At 50.4% G+C, this 21,913-nt stretch overlaps 1 protein-coding gene across 4 annotated transcripts in view; it reads left to right on the top strand.

Moving 5' to 3' along the window:
* Positions 1–21,913, top strand: part of EPHB2 (EPH receptor B2) — a 130,908-nt gene that overhangs the window by 95,795 nt on the left and 13,200 nt on the right. The window contains exons 6-11 of one of the 4 annotated variants that reach the window (XM_059830000.1): positions 9,757–9,881; positions 16,874–17,036; positions 17,705–17,813; positions 18,000–18,067; positions 20,575–20,697; positions 21,122–21,369. In XM_059830000.1, the coding sequence (XP_059685983.1) occupies positions 9,757–9,881; positions 16,874–17,036; positions 17,705–17,813; positions 18,000–18,067; positions 20,575–20,697; positions 21,122–21,369 (836 nt within the window). Of the gene's footprint in view, positions 1–9,756; positions 9,882–16,873; positions 17,057–17,704; positions 17,814–17,999; positions 18,116–20,574; positions 20,698–21,121; positions 21,370–21,913 lie in introns of all 4 variants that reach the window. The other 3 variants (XM_059829999.1, XM_059830001.1, XM_059830002.1) reach the window with 3 other exon arrangements.

The following is a 21,913-nucleotide window of genomic DNA, read 5'->3' as shown; positions in this document are numbered from 1 at the left end:
CCTACCAAACACTCTCATCCAACAGCCGGGGGGCGATGCAGAAGATGCTGCCTGGGGAGTCCGAGACCCTGGGCTGCTCCCTGTAGTGTTGCTCTGGCTGGTGGCAGTGTCTTGTCCAGTTTTATTCCCTTTACAGCAGCAGTCCAGTTTCCCAGCCCGCACAGCATGACCTTCCATGGCTTTACAGCAGCACCGAGGCTGTACAGGCTCTGAAGTGGTCCTGAAGTGCTGTGGACATTATCTGGTGTGTAGCTGGAGATGGGCTTGTTTCAGAGCATCACGTCAGGAGTCAGACCTACTAAAAAACGGTGGCAGCGCCCCTGGCAGTTGTGGTGGCCCAAGACCCAGGACCTGACACACAAAATGGGCCTCTGCTACCGAAGCCTGTTAGAAGCAGGATGCTTGTAGCCCTGATGGGTCCCTTGGGATGGGATGAACCAGCATGCATGAGGGGCCAGACAGTGTCACAGGGTGTCAGGTTATGTTGCTCGATGTCTGCGAGGAAGATGCCTGCTTGTGCTCCTGTTAAGTGAGTCCTGATATACTCTCATGTCTTTATTCTTTGTCTCTGTGTCCTGAAAAGGTAGAGGTGGGATAGGAGGGAGGTCACCTTAGGATATTGAGAAAGCAGGGCTGGAAGAAAGGTAACAGCTCCCAGATGGAAGCTCTTGCTCTCTGAATAAAAGAGGAAGGTGCCCCAGCAGATGTCCTGAGGACTCCTGGTCTTGTTTGGCCAGATTGAGATCGGTTAGGGAGGAGATAGGAGATAGGAGGAGATAGGATAGGAGATGTGGAGATAGGTTGGGGAGGGAAACACATGAGCTTCCTAAGAATGCCTCTAAACAGTACAACTCAGAGACATAAAACCAAGGAGGAAAATGGGCCTATTTATTTCTCATTCACCCAATACAATTCTTCATTGTGTGATGCCCCCCTGCTGCTTTTTGTCAGTTTTATCGTAATGAATTGCCCTAAGCTTTACATAGCGGTTTCACCAATTACACTAATTTCAGATGCATCTAGGATTTCTCACCCCGCTCCCAGCAGGACATAGGGGGTTGCAGAAAATGCAGAAACAGCTTGGGTCCCGAGGCGTTTGGTCCGACCCTGCATCAGCAGGGAGGTGCAAGGAATGAAGGAAGCAGCAGTTATTTCCTCCCTTCTCTGAGCCGGGGAGCAGAGTTTAAAAGAACAGTGAAGGTGCACAACTGAGAGGGAACAGCAGCCCTGCACAAGCTGTCTGAGGACCTGGATGAGTCAGGGAAGTGTCATGTTGGACACACTCAGAGGAATATCAAACCTGAGCGAGGAGGTAGATGCTGTCTCTGTAGTTATGGTTAGTGGCTACTGAGATAATTTTTGAGGTTTATATTTGAAAAGGAGGTTAACAAAAAATTGGAAAAGGTTCAGAAGAGAGTTATCAAATTGATATGTGTGCTGATAAATCTGTGAACTGCTCAAGAAACTCAGTCTACTTAGATAATAGAAAAGAAGATGAAAAGAAAATATTTTCATGATCTTTCAGTTCTTCCATGAGGATGAAATTCTGTTTCTAGACTCCTCGTTAATTTAGCTAGCAAAACCAGAAAAGTTCTAGCAGTTGGAAGCTGAAGTCCATAAATTTCAACCTGAAAATAGTATGTGCATTTTAGAACAGAGCAAGTAACCACGAGGAAAACCTCCCAAAAGGCATGGTGGGCTCGTCATAATTTGCAGTCCTCAAAGAAAACTGGATGTCTGTCTATAACATATGCACAGGGTCAACCACAAGTGTTTCAGCTATATTTAACTCACTGCCTGGGTTCTGTTGCCAGTCTCGTGCAGATGTTCAGACTTGGTTGTTACAGTAGCTTCCAATTTTCTGCAAAATCGACATGCTCTTGCACTGTCTCATCAAGCTGCCCTGGGTTTTGTGGTTGGTGTGACCTTCTTTCAGGTATTGCTGTGATTACAAAGTGCCTATTTCTCCTGGAACACTCAGATTTCTTTCCTTCTTGTCTTCTTCCCTTTCCTTCTTTCCCTTAAGCTTTTTTATCATTTTCAGCAGGCAAGCCAAAAAGAGCTATTTGGTATGGAAGTAAAATACGGGCTAAAGCAAGCCTGAGGCTTAGCAATGCTACCAACATGCCCCTTTGTCTGTACCTGCGATCAAGCAAATCTTTAGTTAAAGAATCCAAAACCTCTTGCGGAGAGATCAGCAATGGTTAAGCTGCCTCTGCTGTGATGGATCTGTGCCACCTGGGGTTTCAGCTTCTCCTAGCAGAGACTGCTTAAGTAGGCCCTGAGGCTGGTGGGCATGGAGCGCTCTGGTTCCTTGCCCACAGAGGTACTAGCCTGCATGTTGCAGCATCCTCATGGAGCAACTCCGTCAGAGGGAAACCTAGATGTGCTTTCGGGCAAGGCTGTAAACCTGTAAAGCGAGATTCACAGTCACAAGTAGGTTAAAATAGGATCCCTTTCCTGAACAAATCATCATTTCTTAATTACCTGGAAGTATAGGCTGAGCTATGAGAAGCTGCCGCCTCTTGTCCTCGGGAGTAGCTGCCCTGCCTTCATCCACCCGGCTGCACACTTGGTGCAGAGCTGCGAAAGAGGGTCTGCCCTGTTCACTGTCCTCAGGGGCTGGCACGGGGATTTTTTCCCTGTTCACGCATCCATCAGCAGTAACTGCAGGTAGGGAAGCAGAGCCAAAGCACCATCGCGGGCTCCAGATGCTGTTCTGTAAGACAGGGAGGCTCTGCTGGTGTGCCTGTTAGGGATCGTTAGCAAAAGCTGGAGTGACTTCAGTTTCATAATCAAGGCCCAGACCAAAAGTGTTGGTCTTTTCTTGGTTTTTTTTTTCTTTTTTTTCTTTCTTTAGAAGACATGCTTTTTAAAATGCTGAATGTGCCTCAGCTAGAGTGACTGGGAGGCAGGACATGGTGGGGCTTGTTTACAGTAATGTGGCAGAGACAGATTGTGCTTTATGACCAAAAATTGTCATTGCATTTCTGGAGCTAATCAAAAAGACTAAAGGGTACTAATACAGAGAGACTGGTAACTAGGGAAGCCCAATCCTTGGTGGTTTAAAGATTTGGCTACAAAGCTCCGTCTTCCCTGATCTGGTGTTGGGGATCATCGTGCAGTAGATGGGTTGGACCAGAGACTCCAGGGGTACCATCCCACCAGCACTTCTGGGATTTGGTGCTACTGGAAACCGAAGGGTACAGTGGGAGGAGAGGGCTCGATCAGCAGGCGAATGTCTCCCATCAGCCTTCATGGCTCCACTCTGTGCTCGGTGTGGAGGCACCTGAGCCTCTTGGTTCATCCCTTTCCCCAGCACGGTCCCTTGAGCTTCAGCTAGCCATGAATAAGGCACCTAAGCTGATTACCTAGGCCAGAAACGCTGACCTGGGAGAGGCCAGAGCACCATAGTGCCTAGGTTATGTCTCTCTCACTGGTAGACTTAGTCCACAACAGGGCTCTGGTACAAAGCACAGACAGAAGAGGACAGGATGCCTTTCCTTGCCCGTTACCCTTTTGCTAGATGAGAGCATTCGTTCAGGATGTCTATCAGACCCACCTTGACACCGGCAAGACCAGCCTCGGGATATGCGTAAAGCATTGTCCTCTGTGCTATTTAAGCTGCTGCGCTGCTTTTGGGAAGGTTAAATACTCAATGGGCTGAAAAGCCTTGTGGCTCTGGTGCTTGTGGCTCTGGTGCTTGTCTTGTCAAACCCTGTTGTGCCTTTATGTTTTTGACCCAGTAGATGTTTGAGTTTTCCTGGGAGGCAGTCAGTCAAGCAGGACATAAGATCCCAATCTTTCCATGAAGTTGCTTGAATATGCTGTGCAGTGGGATTTGAGACCTTCTTGCCTGGATATGTCCACCTTGTGGCATTGAGCCAGCGTGGTTTGTGAGGACGCTGTTGTTTTAGCTGTCATTACAGCCTTGGCAAAACTCAGTGGTTATACCCATGTGTTCTTTGGGGAGTTACTGGTATGCGTCTCTGCTGGCAAGACCTCAGGATGGGGTACATCTTGAGCCCCATCATTCCCATGTGTCTCCAGTAGTTGAGCTCAGGCAGCTTCTTGCACCCTGTGTGGGCTGCAGAAAAGAAGAGCTGTCGACACCCCCAGAGATTTATGCTGCAGAGCTGCCCCCAAGCCCGGGAAGCCTGCTCAGCTCCTGGTGGATTAAGGTAAACTGCTGAAGCCCCAAGCGCCAGCCTAGACCAGGGTCTGGCTGTGATCAGTGTTGCGTGGCTGTGTGGAGGCATGGGGTGATGACCGTGGAAGCATCCCTTGCATCCCCCCCGTGCTTCTGCCCCAGAGGGGTCATCACGTGAGAGATGTCGGCTGCCTCCCCTCCCCGTGCGCTGCAGATTTTGTTGCAGCAGGGGACAGGTCATCTGCCTTTTTACATCGGTGGATTTTCATTAAGCTTGTTTTACACTCCAGTGGTGGTTTTGGCTTGGTTTATTTCTCCAGCAATTTGGAGAAGCCACAGGGCTCCACTAAGAGGAATCCAAAGAATCTGAGGCGGTCCCAGATAAAGAGGATGAAGAAAAGTGCCTTTCAAGACCTCAAATCATTCATTCTGCCTCCAAGTGGCGTGGGGCTCAAGGGTTTCAGTCATGAAAAGTAAGTTTCTGTCTGCTGTGGAAATGAAGCTCTGTTTATTTTTTGCATCGTTGCTGCACACATGCACCTGGAGACACCATCAGGATAAATCTGCCACTGCTTACGTATTCATGGGGGTGACATCTCAAAGTGATAGTGGCTCTGAGAGCTGGGATGCTCCAAATCTGTTCTCCTTTATGTGTCACAGAGCAGGTCCCTTTTCCAGCATGCATTTTCCCTGTGCAGAGTAATTCAAACACCTTCCATGAGTAAGGGACAACCAGGTGAGCCAACAGCTGAAGGATTGTCTTTGGCACTGGGCAATTTGTGCCACTGGGCAATTGTCACCAATTTAGTGACCATTTCCAACCTGGAAATGAGAAAAAGACCATTTTTCCACCTGGAAATGGTCACAAAAGCTCTGTTTCTTTTGTCACAGGGGAATAAAGAGGAGTCATGGTTCGTGGAACAAGTTGACTGATCCCACAGGGACAGGTTAAACGCTGCCAGCAAATCTTTGGCATTAGCAGCCCAGCTGTACTCAGGCCGGTCCTGGAAAGGGCTTGGCACAAAGCAGGCTGGAAGAACAAAGACCTTTTTTTTTTTTTTTTCCATTTTGGTCCTTTTTGCACTTTGTTAAATCTTTGCTTTGAAATACTCAGAAACCCAATGGAGGCAACCTGTGTATAGTTTGTTCAGAAACAACAGTTCAGGAAAATCAGCTTAGATATTTTAAGACTTTTACCATCTTTGCTCAGCTGAGTTCATCACGTGTCAGAAGGTATATATCTCTCACAGTCTTTTCTGTTGTGTTAGTGATTTAACCATGTCCCGTGGCAGAAAAGCTCTTTCTACATGGTAGTTCAGGCTGATCACAAAGTGCTTGATTCTTCTGTCGGACCTGGAGCACACCTTGTGATGACAGTATCACCAGGTAGCACTATCCCAGACTGGATGCTCTTTGTGTTCACTTTAACTGTTTTCATCTCCTTTCTTTTTAGCTATTATATTACATGCATTAAATACTGCTGGGGGACCAAGCTCCTAAGCACAGTCTCTGCCTCTGAAAGTGCTCAGTAAAATTAGATAAGACAAGCAGAGAGTGAAAACGAGACAGGATGGCTAGCCTCATTTTCCAGGTAGAAAATGCAGTGCAGAGGGATAATGTGGATTTGTACAAGGTGTCCCATGTGGACTTAGGGGCAGAGCAGAGAACTGCAACCAGGACCTTGCAGCCTTGGAAGTGGTGAAGAGTCAGAAACTCATGGGTCTTCACTAGCTTTGCAGCTGACTGTGGAGGAACCGTTTGCTCCAGGGGACAAGAGCTGCCAGATACCTGATACAAGAGCTGCCTGAGCTTTTGTGTCGCTATCCGGCTAGAAACTTTTTCCTCTGACTAGACTTCAGCGGCTGACTCCACTAAACTGCTTTCAAACTCAGACATCCAGTCCCAGCCCATCCCTTATTCACAGAGTTGGGAGCCTCTCTGCACAAGCTGTTGCCCTCAGCTGTGGTGAAGTTGTGTGATAAAGACCATGTTTTGTAGCATTGCAGCGTGCTGCACTCTATTAGCAAGACCACAGGCAAAAAATTGAGAAGAGTGATTGTTCCTATCTGCTCGGCACTCATGAGGCCACATCTGGGGTACTGTGTCCACTTTGGGGCTCCCCAGTACTAGAGAGACATCAACAAACTGGAGCAGGTCTGTCAGGAGGATCACTAGGATGGGCCAGGGGCCGGAGCACATACGAGGATAGCTGAGAGAGCTGGGTTTGGCCAACCTGGAGAGGAGGAGGTTGAGGGGCATCTAGCTACAGTCTTCCACTTCAAAAGGGGGTTTAAAGAGAAGACAGAGCCAGACTCTTCCCAGAGGTGCACAGTGAGAGCACAGTAGTAATGGCCACAAGGTGCAATGAGGGACGTTCCAATGGAACATGAGGAAAAGCTTCTTCCTCAGAAGAGCGAGGCAGCTGGGGACTGGTGCTCCCAGAGCCTGTGGGATCACCATCCCTGAACATATTCAGATCTCATCTGGATGCGGTCCTGAGCAAAGTGATCTGACTTTGAAATTACTCTGCAAGCCAGTTGGACTACAAACCTCCAGAGGTCACTTCTGACCTAAAGCTTTCTGTGATTTTATTAGTGTGCATTTCCCTGATGTCTGTGATAACAAGAGCAGCTACTGAGCAATGGTGGAGGTTCTGCCTATCCAGAGACACTCCTTTGCCCCAGGTGCAGGAAAAGCGCTGAAATTGCTGTAGTCATTCATCTCACCTGCCTCCTCCCCAACATGCAGCGTATTTGCCTCATTAAGTCTCATTAGATGAGCCCCACCTCATCCATTTGGTTCTTTTTTCTGAGCCAGATGAGGGCAGGTTCACCAAGTACACAGCTGCCTGGGCCATGGCTGGTCACAAATGATTCACACATGCAGGGAAGTGGGAGAAGAGCATCCCAGGGACCTCACTCCTACCTGGAGGGACCTGGAGCTGAGGAGCTTGTCCAGCTGCAAGGTCAGGCATTGAACCTGTGCTTAAATCATGGGACATTGCCACATCCCAGTTTTGTGGTGGGATTGGTCTGGGTGTATGCAGCCCCTGTCCTGGAATAGCCTGTGTGAGTATGGGATCGGTTCCCAGAGTGTGTGCAGCTCAGATGTGCCAGAGGGACCACGGGCTGCATACTCATCTCAGTCCAGTCCCAGTCCCTGCTGCAGGGCCATCTGTAGCGTGGTCACATCTTCCTTCCAAGGCCTTTCTCCACAGAGAGAGAAACGTTTGTCTTGGAGACTGCAGATGTCCTATGAAATCTGTGTCGGCAAGGAAGCAGCAAGCTCTGGCAAGAGCCGACAGGCTCAGAAATGTTACCTGTGTTTTATCTTAACACCAGCATGCGAAACTAATCCCAGGAGTTTGTAAATACGGGCCTTGAAGTAGTGGGACTGGGACATTAAAGTGGGAGGGAAGCAGTGCTGTACGCCACAGAGCAAGGGAAGGTGTGAGATGATACAGAGAGTTTCAGACTGGTGGGTAATGGGGCTTGGCTTAACCAGAAATGGATGGAGGGATTGGTGTTTGGGAGGAGGTGAGGCTTTAGTCTCAGGGTCTGTTAGAATCACAGATTGGGTTTGGGTCAGAAGGGACCTTTAAAGATCATGTAGTCCAACCCCCCCGCCATGGACAGCGACATCTTTCACTAGATCAGGTTGCTCAAAGCCCCGTCCAGCCTGGCCTTGAACACTTCGAATGATGGAAGTTTTCTGCCCTTGTTCAGTTTTAGTAAGTGCTGGACAAAACCAGAGATTGCCTACACTTCGCTGAGGCTAACCCGCATTGCACCTTCCTTCAAGGGTGGGGAACCCAGGGAGATGAAGGGAAGTAGTGCAGCAGTGTGGTGGCAGATTTTGCTTTACCCATACCCTTGGCACACAGACATTGAACATCCTGGGAGCTACAGTGCTCTGAATCCAGAAAACCAGTGGTGAAGGGGCAAAGATGGTGGATCAGAAAAATGGCTTTTGTTGGTATACTTTGAGAGGAGTTGCTCAGCTGTAATTCATTACAGTTATGTGCGAGAACATGCTGCAGCCACGCTGGGCCAAGTAGCACAGTCCTTCCACTGCTGTGTCTGCAATCCTCAGCTGGCACAGTTTCTGTCGCTGCTTGTGATGCCAAGGGAAACCAGACTGGAGATGGGTGAGAGGTGCTTTGCTTTGTGTGCCGCTCCTGCAAGCTGTTTCTCAGAGCTGTCAAATGAGTTGTTCTTCCATGAAATATTGAAAGGGTTGGACCTGGTAAAAGCCCTTCTGAGTGCAAGCCTCTCTGCATCCATTTGTAACCAGGCCTGGCATGCAAGTGATGGAGAAGCTCTCTCGCTGCCACTTTCCAGTCCTCTCCCACCCCTGAGGCCTCCCCTCTGCCCTGAAGCTGCTGAAGCAGTGAGTCTGTGCTGGCAGGCGTGCCAGGGCTAACGCTGTGCTGGAGTTAGCACTCTCGAAGGCTGGGCTGACGCTGGGTGAGGTCTGGGATGGCCTCCGGACTGACGTCCGTAGAGGCTGTGTTGGCAGTGCTGTGAGCAGGCTGGGCGCAGGGTGGGCAAGGACACGTGCTCGGCTCACCGGTCTCAGACGGAGTGAAGAGGAGGCAACGCGGGGATCTGTGTGTGTCAGCCCCTCCAGCAACGGTGGGGGACTGTAGGCTGACACTTGCAATGCTCTGGCATCTCTGCTATCAATACCTGAGCAGGATTAAAAGCAGTCCAGGCTGTTTGCTCGCCTGCCCTGGTCCACAGCAAGCAGGATCAGAGCTGGTCAGAGTGTCCCAGGGAGGCGGCAGCTCCGTGCCGTGGTCCCTGCCCCATGGACTTGTTAGCACAGGTACCTGGAGGACAGTTTTCCCACGGCGTGGCACCAGCTGAGACTGTGCTGTTCCTACCTGGCCATGTGTCAAGCCACGTAGGCAACGCAGGGCAGTGCAAGGGGTGGACAGCTGGCTGGGTTGTCTGAGGAGCTGCTGGAAGGTCCCATTGTGCTCAGTGGGACAAGTGGCGTCTGTGGGTGTGCTATTTCCAGGGCACTCCGACGAGGCGGGCGACTCACCATTGTCAGCATGTCAGGTCAGGTTTGCGTTGCCTGCTCAGGCTGCTGTATGCACCTCCCTTGATTGGCATGTGCAACTCGCAGACCCAGCACACCAAGGCGGAGAGATGCTGCTTGCTTCCTGCGTCTGCCTATACCTTATAAAGCTTCTCTATGCAAATGTCAAAGTGCAAAACCCCCTATTTCCCCATGGCAAGCAGGGAGGATTGCATGTTGCTGGGCTGGTAGTGCTTTTTCCAGGGGAACAAGGCTGGTTTTGCTCCAACCCAGCGCTCATTTTGCCTGGGAATGATCTGTTTTCCTGCCCGAGATGCTGCCCTACGTGTTTTCTGATTACAAACTCTTAGTGAGCAGTGGAAACATTTTGTTCTCCCCTACCTGCTCTCTACAAACAGCAAAAGCCAGGATCTCCTGACCCCTGGACAGCCCTGCCACTGCTGGAAGTGAATTCAGTAGCTCCAAACAGCAATAACACACCTGCCTGCCTCCAGCCAGGGGATGCGGGTCCTGCCCGTGCAGGCATCTGACTGAGGCCTCTCTCTCGCTCTCTCTTCCAGCTCCTTCAGCAGTGTCCATCATGCACCAGGTCAGCCGCACCGTGGACAGCATTACCCTCTCATGGTCTCAGCCTGACCAACCCAACGGAGTCATCCTGGATTATGAGCTGCAATATTATGAGAAGGTACTGCGGGACCTTGGCAGGGTTCAGCCACAGGTTTTTGGGAGAGGAGGTGGTGCAAAGCTTTACGTAAGGGCGTAACACCGGCTACAGCAGTTAGTTGATCAGTAGGTTACTTCTCTTGCTGCGGTTCACCATGTGGGTGGCCAGTGGCTGTCAACCCTTTGGAGGCCAGTGGTGGTTCCAGTGACCCTGCATAGACACTGCAAGGGTGGCAAATCTGCTGGTCTTTCAGGAGGAGCTTCTCCTCCCTTCACCTCTCCAGCACTTGTGGCAGGCAGACCCATTGCAGGGAGAGCTGGATAGCCAGGGTCCAGGGTCTAATTTTTCCATTTCCCCTGCTGGGGCATTAGTGGGGGCTGGGGCTGGTAGGGATGTTGCAGAGCATCTAGTCCCAGACTGGACCACACTAGCTGAGTGCCCAGTCTTTCAGATTTTGTGTAATGCTGTCCGTCAGTGCATTTACGCCAAAGGCGAGTTTGGTGTCTGTGTGCAGCAGCCCGAACCCCCTTACCGGGGTGTGGTACCAGGGAGAAGCTGTCCCGTACTTCCATGGAGGGTATGTACTGGACTGTGGAGTCGGGGGAGGCTGACGTGATGGGGTCCTGCAGCTCTGGCTCTTTCATCCCTGAGGAACATGCCCCTTCCACCTCCCCCCTGCCCACCCAAGCAGAGGGACTGCAAGCCAGGGCTGTGCCAGGGTGTCCATCCCATGGGGCTGCTGAGAGACCTGACGACCGTGTTGATGTTGGTCCCAGGACCTGCCAAGCTCTGCCTGGCTGGTGAACTTCATCTGTGCTACCCGGGGGAGGTGGGGAGCAGGAGATTTCTCCTTCCAGGAATCTGCCCCCTTACACAAGAGCTTATAAACTATACATTAAAATTTGCAAGCTAACTAATTAAAAAGCTTTATGATTAAATGGAACTGAAAATATTTTTTCCCAGCAGTTGCCGGAAGAAATGATTAATCCCCCCCACTGCCTGCCTGTGACCTATTTTCTCATCACCAAGAGCCAGAGGGAGAATGGGGAGGGGGGGAGCTTCTTTGTAAGCTGTTAAATAGGTCCTGACCTATATTGCATAAATCACAACCATTTATTTGACCCTTGGAAATGATCCCAGAATAAGCGGCAAGATGGATGAGTAGGTAACAAGACAGAGCTGGAAAGCAAGAGGGGTCCTTTCCCCAGGGACCCTTCAAGTAGAGACAGAAGATCTCAGGCATTTCGTTCTCCTCCTCTTACTTTCTCTTAATCTCTCTCCCTCTTTCTTTCTTCCCCCTCCCCTCTGTTTTCTGGGGGAGGCTGTAAATAAAGGAAATTTTTGTCTAAAGGGGAAGCTGCCATTCGTGGCCGGTCTTCGCAGCCAGCTACAAGGTGAGCATCTGCTTGCCCCATCATCAGAGCTTAGGGCACAGCATGTCCCTGATCATGGGGACAAGTGGCCCAAGCCACGCTCAGGCAATGCTTTTCATGGCAGCAGGCTCTCAGGTGGAGCACTAGCCCTGGCAGAGAGGACAATGCAAGCAGCCCCACATGCTGGGGTGAGGCGCTGTCTGTCCTGGTATTTGAAACTCCTCTCCCCAAACTCCTTTGTGTGTGTTAGCCTTTACTCCGGAGTCCCAGTTGCACACTCAAGGTCTGATCCATCAGTAGTCAAGCCAAGTTCTTCGTATGCTTCGGCTGGTCGGTCAAGAGCCCTCTGCATTTTCAACAATGCAATGACACTATATCCTTCTGCCTACTTGGCAGAGCTGAATCTCATGTTAGTCTAGCCATTGCAGTGCTGAGTTTTGCAATTGAAAGCCATTTACTTGATCCCTGGGAACAGTCCCAAAATGTGTAGCTTTAGATATGCCGAGCTTTTCCCCCGCTTCCCATCAGTACTGCAATTTGGATGGGGTGTGTGACACATCCCAGGTGTGTTCTCCCTCAACTGCCAGTCTGTACCGAGGTGATTTTCTTCCAAAATGTTTCATTGCAAACTGTCCCATGTGCTTTTGAATGCTCAGAAAATATCTCTGGAGCTAGTTAAGTTGTTTCTAGTGGAATTTTTTCCCCAGTAGAAAATTATATTTTATTAGCATGAAAACAGTTCCAATGTAAGAATAGCAGCATATGCATCTTGTATAAAAAGTGTTTTGGCTCTTCATTTTGAATTGATTCTCTTCTATATAAAGACATAAATTAAATAAAAAAATTGGAGTAAGTGTTTAGTGTTAACAGAAAAGAGCTGTTCACAATACCTGAAACAAAGGTATATTTTTGCTTCCATTTCACAGATTATTTATAACGTTGCTATTATTAGATGCTATTAAAAATGCCTGTACAGAGGCAACATGATGATTTTCTTTCACATGTAGTTAGAGCAAATCAGAGCAGGTTGTTACACAAACACTGAATGACGTGTCTGCTCTCTGTGGTCCTCTCCTTAATGTATTTTTTTTAACTCCAAGAGGCACCTGGCAATGTTTGTCTTATTAAAAAAGTGAGTGTTGTCTTCATTCAGAAAGGGCGTAGCAGTTTTTGTCCGAAGTTGCCAAATTCATCCCAGAGTGTGGGAACTGGAGACCCACTGCAGTGTCAAGCACTGGGAAGAATAATTAGCTCTCCTTGTTACGCAGAATGATTTGGCTTAGGGTATGCCTTAAGTTACCCATTTTGTAATTGTCTGAAGACATTCAGCCCATCCCTTGTGCCCAGTGTGGTCACCAATGCAAATGTTTTAGGAGGCACAGGAGCCCTTTGATGTCTCCAACCAATACTGGGGAAAGGGCACGGGTTGCCTGGGGGGCTGAAGGGTGGGGAGAAGCGACCTGTGGCAGCTGATGGTGGAGGTGGAGGTGGGAGTAGGGCTGGCTGTAGCCTCCGTGGTGCCCAGGAGCTTCTGGCAGGAGCCCAGCATCCCCAGAACTGGGTGTCACCAGGGATGGTACCAAGGATGGCTGGAAGCGTTGTGCCTGGGCTGGCTCAGAGGACTTTCCTGGTCTCTAGCCTGCAGTGTCGGACAACAGCATCCCCGAGCCTGGGGCCAAAGCTGCTGCCTGGTGTTTCACACCTGTCCCCAGGGTGGAGCGGGAGCTGGGATGTCCCTTCCTCCTGTGCTGCCCAAATCCTTGGAGGGAGCTCTGTCTGGGGAAAACTGTGAGATCAAGAAGATAAAGAGGAATCCTTGCCAGGGAGCCGTGTGGTAGCTTCCCTGCAGTTCCAGTCCCTGCCCAGGGTCTATGCTGCTTCTCTCCGGGGCTCAGTTTTCCTGTGAGACGCATCCGGACACTCTTACCACAATGCACTTGATCAGATACGTGGTTGGGAGGGCAAATGCTCTTGAGATCTCCCCACAAGTGGTGCTCCCTGTGAGAGTCCGGGAGCTGCGGACCCCCCGGATCCACCCCCAGAGTGGCCGGCAGGATGCTGTTACAAGTCTGAGCACCCCTTCTAAGATACTCGATCCCATGGGGGCTGAAGCTCAGATGTGTGTGATGATTTGGCACACAACCTTGGACTAGCTTTGTACATGTGGCCCTATTTGCCTCAGGAACCACAGCAGATTGCCGCTGTGCAGACGCACAGAGGAGCTGCCTGCCCAATTAAGTCAGTTGACGTTTTTCTTTGGCTTTTTTTTTTTTTGGTGCTGATAAAGCATGACTTTTTAGAAGCAATTCTTGAAAATCCTTTGAGCATTTCACAGGCTATCTGTGTTTCAAGAAACTCTTTCTTTGTTGATCAGACTTTGGTGTCTTTGTTGATCAGACTTTGGTTTCAGCTTAAATTTGACTCAGGGGAAGGCCTCATACCTCAGATGAGGACTCAAAATCAAACCTATGAGGAAATAAGAAGTGTGTTATTTTGAATTAGGATTTCCAAACTCAAACCAAAATCACCAGGGGAAAAAACCCAACAAAACAACCACCAAAACTCTGCAAAAAACAAGCTGGGAGAAACAGCAAAGGGATTTGGACTTTAAACCACCTGGGATGCCCTCGACCTTCTGGAGAGGCCCAGAGGGGTGAAAGGGGAGAAGTGTTTGTGGTGAGTTGCTGGAGAGGTGAGGGCTGAGCAAGAAAGGGGAAAGAAAAGGCCTGATAAGAGAGGGTGGAGGTGTAAATGCTCTTTCCTTGCCATCTGGGATTAAAGGAGAGCACCGGCATGAGCACACCTTTGTGAGATAGGCAGATATCGATTTCCCAGGCTATAAACCGTCTTGTAAGCATGCCCATTGCATTCAATTTAAAGTCCTCCAGGAGCAGGGATGAGGTTCCCTCAAACAGTTGGACAAACGATTTTAAAACAACTGTGTTGTTAGTGCCATCCAAGGGCCTGGGAGGATTCATCCAAGCCCTGGAGCACTAAAACTGTAAACATTTCCTGACCTATTTCTCTCCTAGCCTGCCTGGGAAAGGTCCAAGGGAGTGCTGAGGCCTGATCAGACAAACGAGGCAATCAGTTTTTTGTGTGCTCATCTTTTCTTGATTTTTCTTGTCTGTGTATCTGTACTAGAGCTTTTCATTGTCATTAGTCTAATTCCCAAACACCCCAGTGATAGCCAGCTACCTTCACCACCAGGCCCAGATGGATAAAACTGACGTTGTAGTTTTTAGAAGAGAAAACTGTTCCTGTTCCTGTTAATAGTGGAGGTCTGCCAGGCATTTCCAGAGCTGCCCTTCATTACCCTGCAGAATGACGGGCCATCGGCATTTCCAAGCCTCCGAGCTTGACTGCACGCTTGGAGAAACAGAGTCCTGCCAGACCACTCTCTTACCAGCCATCCACACCAGAGAACTGCTCAATCAAATGCTTAATACAAGAAGAAATTAACTCCATGAATGTTGTCTTTCAGCTGAGGCAAATAGTCTGCGCAAACCTGGGTCATGAGTATAATCCATCTTGCAAATGCCAGTGCATTTGCAATTCTGCTCCAGCACGATGACTAATTGAGAAAGCACCAGACTCTCGCAGGAACATGAGGAGAACATTGGTTCAACATGGTCTGCTGTATGGACTTCCAGTGAATGACTGTTCTTTGTGGGCCTCTAATGTTGCTGGTACCACAGCTTCTGGCTCTGCAGAAGATTCTCTAAGTGAAGGCACCAGTGCTGTTCTCAGAAGTGAATAAACACAAAAGCAAAGTCACCAGATAACTAGCAATGTGGAGAGTGGAAAAGAAAGGAGACCAGCAGCACCCAAAGGCAAACTCCATCATTTATTGGTGGGCAAGACAACCTCTGACTCATCCTGTGGTCCAGCGGCTGAGGAGGCTGAGGAGGCTGAGGACACAGCCCCCTCTAGGCAAAGGTATGCAAAGTTGAGTGCAAGACTCTCTGTTGACTTCTGCTTCACTGTTGCCTGCAGGCAGCCAAAGCAGCACAAGAGAGCAACAGCCTGCGCAACTTGCACCTTTGTGTGAGGAAACCTTGGTTCATCACAAGATGGGACCTTCTGCCTGGTTGCCTCTTTGATACCCTCTGTCCTTCAGGAGTCCACTGCAGAAGCTCTTGGTGAGGAGGAGTGGATACTTCGCTCCTCGCTGGGAGTTTCACTCTGATGTCATGGCAGCACGGTAGGAGAAGCAATCCCTCCATGCACCTCCAGTGGAGTTTTACAGCTGAGACAAAAGCCTAGTCCCTTGATCACATCCTCAGTCCCACTTGATGGGATTGCACAAACTATGCGTCTGACTTCTTCTTTCTGCCAGTCCTTGCCTACTTCTCATGAGGTTATCTCACCTCTCTGGTGAGTCTGTGTGGGGTGGGAGTTCTTGGGCTTGCTGAGCCCTTTGCAGTGACTTGAAGTTAGCAGATCTCAGGGACTCGCTTGTAAACTTGCCAGCTCAGATTTTGAGCTGTCAGCTGCTGATCTGTTCCAACCAGTGAACCTGCCAAGGCAGCCTGACCTGCCATATCGGAGGTGTTACCAGAAAGGATGAGCACTTTCAACATAGCTACAGAAATTTGATTCAAAAATCGGTGCCTGTATCTCCTTTTATGGGGGCTCATACTCACAGCTTGGCTTTCCTAAGATTTTTCTGTTTTCCAGAAACGTTGTGCTGTTTGCATATATTGCTGCTGTGCAGTGACTTTCAGGACTTCATGGCTGCCAGGCATCTGGCCACCTTGCCCTGATCATAGGAAGCACCACATTCAGTAGCATCGTTCATCCTCCTCTGTTGACCTGTTTCTCCATGTCCCCGGCAGGGGCAGGGACAGGGACTGTCTGTCCTCTTGTACAGTGGCTAGCACAAGGAGATCCTGGCCCATCCACTAGTGCTTTTGGATGCTCAGCTAAGGGCATAATTACTAAGGGCAGTGATGGATCCATCACCTACACAAGTTCAATACCATCTGTACCATTATGATATGACTGCTCAAGTCCTCAGCTAGAAAAACTGCACAGAAGGGGTGGGACAGAAATTTGGAAGTAGTCTCATTGTCACTATTAAATATGCTCTTCAGTTTCCCAGCTTTGAGAACCTAGCCATGGTCCCTCGGGAAGCAGGCCCTGGGCAGGAGGATGGTAGCAGTACTTCTCCCGAGGTCTAAACCCCTCTGTTCAGGTGGGCTTTACCTCCAGCACAGGCAAAGGGAGACGAGGAAGAGCAAATGGAGAGGGTGCTGAGGCTGGATCAGGCACAGGAGGAGGGGGTGAGGAAGAATGACAGTGCTGAGAGAATGTGGGCACAGAAGAGGGAAGCAGTTCCCATCCCCCTTGAGATCACAGCTTGGAGAAGCGACCTAAGGTTTCTAGCTAACACCTTCATCAGAGCCTTTCCTCAGAGGTGGTGGGTAGCCTAGGGATACCCGTACTCCCATTCCTGCTTCTGTGTCTCACTGCTGGGAGGCAGGCTCGAAGGAATGACCTGTTTGTTCAGGCCCATGGTCTCCCCATGGTGATCTCTCCACCCACACTACCCTGGTCTCCTGTGCTTCCTCCCTCTAGAAATACAGCGCCTGATTCTGGACTCATTTTTCTGATGAGAGATTTGTATTTTCTTGGCAGGATCTAAGCGAGTTAAATTCGACAACAGTGAAGAGCCCCACCAACACTGTGGCAGTGCAAAACCTCAAAGCTGGCACCATCTACGTCTTCCAGGTGCGGGCGCGTACCGTGGCCGGGTATGGCCGGTATAGCGGCAAGATGTATTTCCAGACCATGACTGAAGGTGAGTCTTCAGCTGCCTCTGCATAAAGGTGACACAGCGTATACAGAGACTTGAACAAGATGGAGATGCACTGGCAGCAGTGCTCGTCCCCTTGCTATTAGTCCTTTCAAGGGTGCATTGGCAAGTCACACACATTTTTTCAACCTGGCAAGACCTGGAGAGAGGCATGGGCACTTGGTGGTCCATGTAAGGAATCACATTATCTAGGCCAATTTCTGTCAAGCTTTTCTGGCATGGGGACGTGTTCACTCAGTTGGGTTTAGAGGAAACAAGATTTGTGATTTTCATGTGCACAGCTGTTGATGACAAATGCAGACCTGGGCCTCTATTTTCTAAATTTGTGCTGCTAAATGAAACAGGCCAAGCCAGTTTTCTGTCCCTGAGGCCAAGGAGCAAGGCACAGCATGCATGAATGCATCCATGGGACTAAACTTTCCCACCCTAAAGGGATAGTTCCATCCTACTGAGGTGCATCCCCTGCCATAGCCAACCTGAGCCATGCCTGGGACAGCACTAACTGTCCTGGACCAAAACTGTGCCAGGAAGCCCATTAGCAATAGCCATGCAAATGTGGGCAGTGCTCAGGGCTATGCTCTGACCTTGATAAACTTGTTAGCATAGACCCATCCTGTGCTGCAGTAACCCATTCCCTCTTCCTTATGTGCCAGCCGAATACCAGACCAGTGTCCAGGAGAAGCTGCCGCTCATCATTGGCTCCTCCGCGGCAGGACTGGTGTTCCTCATTGCTGTAGTCGTCATCATTATTGTGTGCAACAGGTAGGTCAGTTTGAGCGCGCTACCCGGGGCTGGGGCTGTGCAAGGGGCTGGCGACCAGAGATGGACCATGGCAGGGGTAGGGGAGGATGGAGACAGGAAGGTGAAGGGGGAAAAGAGATGCCCCTGCAGTGTGTCTCTCAGCCCCGATGGACCTGTGCTGGGGCTCAGGATTCCCTTTCTTTCCAGAAGACGTGGCTTTGAGCGTGCTGACTCCGAGTACACTGACAAGCTGCAGCACTATACCAGTGGCCACAGTACGTACCGCGGCCCCCCGCCAGGCCTGGGGGTCCGCTCTCTCTTCGGTTTGTGTTCCTGTTCACTCATTCCTTGCGGTGTGCGGGGAGGGCTCAGGCCACCTAGCTGGGCAGGCGTGTGCATGTGTAGACACGAGGACCTCCATGCTGTCTAGATCCCCCACCATCCCTATGACCTAGATCCCTGCCCTGCCTTGTAGAGTCTGTGCTCTCCAGACCTGCGTGCTGTTGGGTGCCAACCGTGCAGTGAACACCTGTGCATGCCCTACAGACCTTTGTGACATGCAACACACACCCCTCCACGTGCACCTGAAGCCTCACCCTCTTCTGCGGTACAGCCCCTGCCACCACACTACTCTGATTCCTGAGCTTTGCCCAGCTTGTGGGCAGCAGTGAGACCCCTCTCCCAACCTACCCACATCCTGCAGAGTGCTGTCCTTCTGCAGCAACCCGCATATGTTGTGCTGCCTTTGCTGGAGCCCATCGCAGTGCTCCCAGAATCCTAGTAGATATCAGTTATATCTATAGGTATATAATATAATACATAAAATGCCCTCTCTTGCAGCCTCCCTCTTCCAACACCCCTGTGTACTGCAAGGCACTCCCTTACATCCAGCATTCCTGCTCAAGACCTCGCTGCTCACCCTGCCTCACCCCAGTGCATCCTCCTTCCCCTCATTAACCCCTGGCTGCATGCCCTCTGCAACACCTTCCTCCTCCCTCACTAGAGACCTGTCGCTATAATCCTGCTTTGTTCGAATCTCAGTTATTATTTACCCCGTGTTATACTTGCAGCTTCAGGATTTCTGTTCTTTTTACACCTTGTTCCTGTCCAGACCTGGGCCTTGTTCAGAAAATGGAAAACATCAGTAGTGTTTCAGCACAGGACTCACTATTGCTTCTGCATTTAGCTGGGAAACATTTCCCAAAAGGCAGGACACTGAACTGCAGCTCTGTGCCAGAGCAGCAGCGTGCTGGCTGCATTGCTATAACTTCCCAGGAAAAATGACACTCTTCAAGAAAGATTATGTAAATGCAACTCTCAGTTGTTTGTCAGTCCATGCTGCATGTGTAAACATACATTCACACTTCCTCCTGGGGTCTGGTGCGTAACGTGACAGCTTCAGGCTGGGATGGCATTAATAGCTGTGCCTTCATGACTGTTGGAACAGGCTCGATGCCACCGGATGCAGATGAACTGATAACGGGCCTGGGGTGCCTTTTAGCCACATCGTCACTCAAGACACCAGCCCAAGGCACAGTCCCTGCTCGACTCCCCAGCAGTGATTGCTGCGGAGAGGCTACAGCTTATAGTTAGCAAATTGCCCAGGCGTGGGGAGCCTGTAAGCATTGCAGCAACTCCCCTGAATCCCACCAGCATCCTGCACATGGAGCTGGGAGTCGTGCCTCTGGTTCTGTGTTGGGCTCCTTATTTAGTGAGCTGTGAGCTCTGCTCTCCAAATACCCCCAATTTTGGAGCACCCAGAGGCCAGCAAAATGAGCACAGAAAGGGGAGAACTGCAGGACTCAGGTAAGAGCTGTCCCACGGTGTAGGTAGCGTGCGATGTGGCATCAGCAGTCCAACCTCACCAGGTCCCATGGCCGTTGCCTTTCACATAAGTGTATCGCTGTGTCATCTGGTCTGCCTAGCAGGAAGAGCTTGGCTTTTGCAACTTCCCCAGTGTCCCCTCTACAGCTTGTCTTGGCCATGTTGAGGCTACCAAGAGGGAACCCAGCCTCAGGCAGCGTTACCCATCAGGAGAACAGGGGGCAGACTGGACTGTCCATCCTGCTTGCACTGGCCCTGGAAGGGTCACAGACACCCCCATGGAGAAGTCTGTCTGGCTTGGTGGCTGTGTCAGTAGCCTAGAGCTGCCTCCCATTTAGATCTCTATGTAGAGAACCAAGAGCAGCGTGTGCCTCAGTTTACATCCCAAGGCAGACCTTTACCATTCTCTGTCTCGAGTGCTGAGCCCAGGTCTCCTCCTTCACTTTCCCATGCCTCTGATGGGACGGTGTGCTGAGTTGGAAGCAGCATACAGAGCAGGCCAGTGGGGCAGAGCTGCAGTCTCTACAAATGGTCCTCTTGCAGTGTTGCAGCGTGATGAGTGTGGTGTGACATTGGTATGCCTATGTACCATCTCCTGAGAGCAAAAGCTTCTCTTGCTTTTCCTCTGGATCTTCTAAAGCCGAATCCTGCTGCAGAGGATGTGTGGTTCTCTGTGGTTGCAGTTTGCAGTGCTAGCTAATGATGTAGCCCTCCACTGCCCCAACAATGACTTATGGGCCAATATTCGTTATAATCCAGCTTTAATAGTCCTGTGCCAACATGGCTTTGCATGTTCTTTCTCAAACTGCTTTGCTGTGTCTGCTTCATGCCCTTGATTATGTGACTTGCTGAGGTCAAAAAGACCCTCACACAAATAGGTTTCTCTTTTCCTCGATGCCAGCCATCAGTCATTCCATTTGCATCTGTCTGTCTGACTCTCTCCCTCACCTTTATGCAGTGACTCCAGGGATGAAGATTTATATCGATCCATTCACCTACGAAGATCCCAATGAGGCTGTCAGGGAATTTGCAAAAGAAATTGATATCTCTTGTGTCAAAATCGAGCAGGTGATCGGGGCAGGTAGGTGAATTGTGAATGTCTGGCTGGCCCTCAGCAGCACACTCTCCTTTGTGGTTTCAGGCTTTAGTGAGGATTTAGCCTTACCTGTACTGGGAAGACTAGTGTCAGTAAGGTCTTACTCTTAGCCCCAGCCTGGGCTAGTGGGAGCAAGGTGGTCCAGTGCTGGAGGAGCAAGTCCATCCAGTGCTGGAAACAAGGAATTCCCATGTGCATATAGTGTCCAGTCCTCCTCACCAACGATGAGTCCACCTGAAGGGAGGTCTTTGGTGTGGAGTGAGGGAGGAAGCACAGAGCAGATGGTGGGTGGTCGGCGCAGGGGCATGCAGGGCAGGCATGGCTGGAGCCCGTGGAAGCAGGCTCCCTCGGGGAGAAAGGCAGAGGTCTGGGAGGCTGACAAGCCCTACCTGTTTCACTCTGTTCACAGGGGAGTTTGGTGAGGTGTGCAGTGGTCATCTCAAGCTTCCTGGCAAAAGAGAGATCTTTGTGGCCATCAAGACCCTGAAGTCTGGTTACACGGAGAAGCAGAGACGGGACTTCTTGAGCGAAGCCAGCATCATGGGACAGTTTGACCACCCCAACGTCATTCACCTGGAGGGGGTGGTGACCAAGAGTTCACCAGTCATGATCATTACTGAGTTCATGGAGAATGGCTCACTGGACTCCTTCTTGCGGGTATGAGATCCCAGGAGCATGCAGCCCCAGAGATTGTGTTGGGCCACAGGAGGACTGGAGGGGAAGGTTCCCTTCCCTGTGTCAGTGTAACAGTGCCCTTCACTGCCCAGCATCCCCTGCCACTGGGGCAGCTGCTGCATAGTCCAGAGATCTGTGTCTCAGGAACAGAGGTGGAGGTGACACGAAGGCTGTCATCTGTTACACGTGTCTGTCCACTCATGCTAACGAAAGGCTGTGCCTACCTGTATGTGTGCCCACAGATGCATTTACAAACTCTGCCTCTGTGGACATGGAGGGACAGTCTGACTCAGCAGGACTTCATTTCCAGCTGCTCTGTCTAAATATTTATAGGTCGGAGTTTGAAATGGATAATTCACTGTGTTGAAGGGAGATAACCTGTTTATTAGGAATAAGGTGCACCTTCTGAACCCTCCTGTGCGAGGTGTGGCAGATCTGCCATCTTTGGATGACAGCAGCCATTGGCAGTGATCCCCACAGGGTGTGTGAGGGTGAATTCCAGCCTCTGTGAGCTCTCCACTCTTCA

This window comes from Gavia stellata, chromosome 27, assembly GCF_030936135.1.
Source record: "Gavia stellata isolate bGavSte3 chromosome 27, bGavSte3.hap2, whole genome shotgun sequence".
Taxonomy (NCBI): domain Eukaryota; kingdom Metazoa; phylum Chordata; class Aves; order Gaviiformes; family Gaviidae; genus Gavia; species Gavia stellata.
This window is presented reverse-complemented; position numbering and strand designations above follow the sequence as displayed.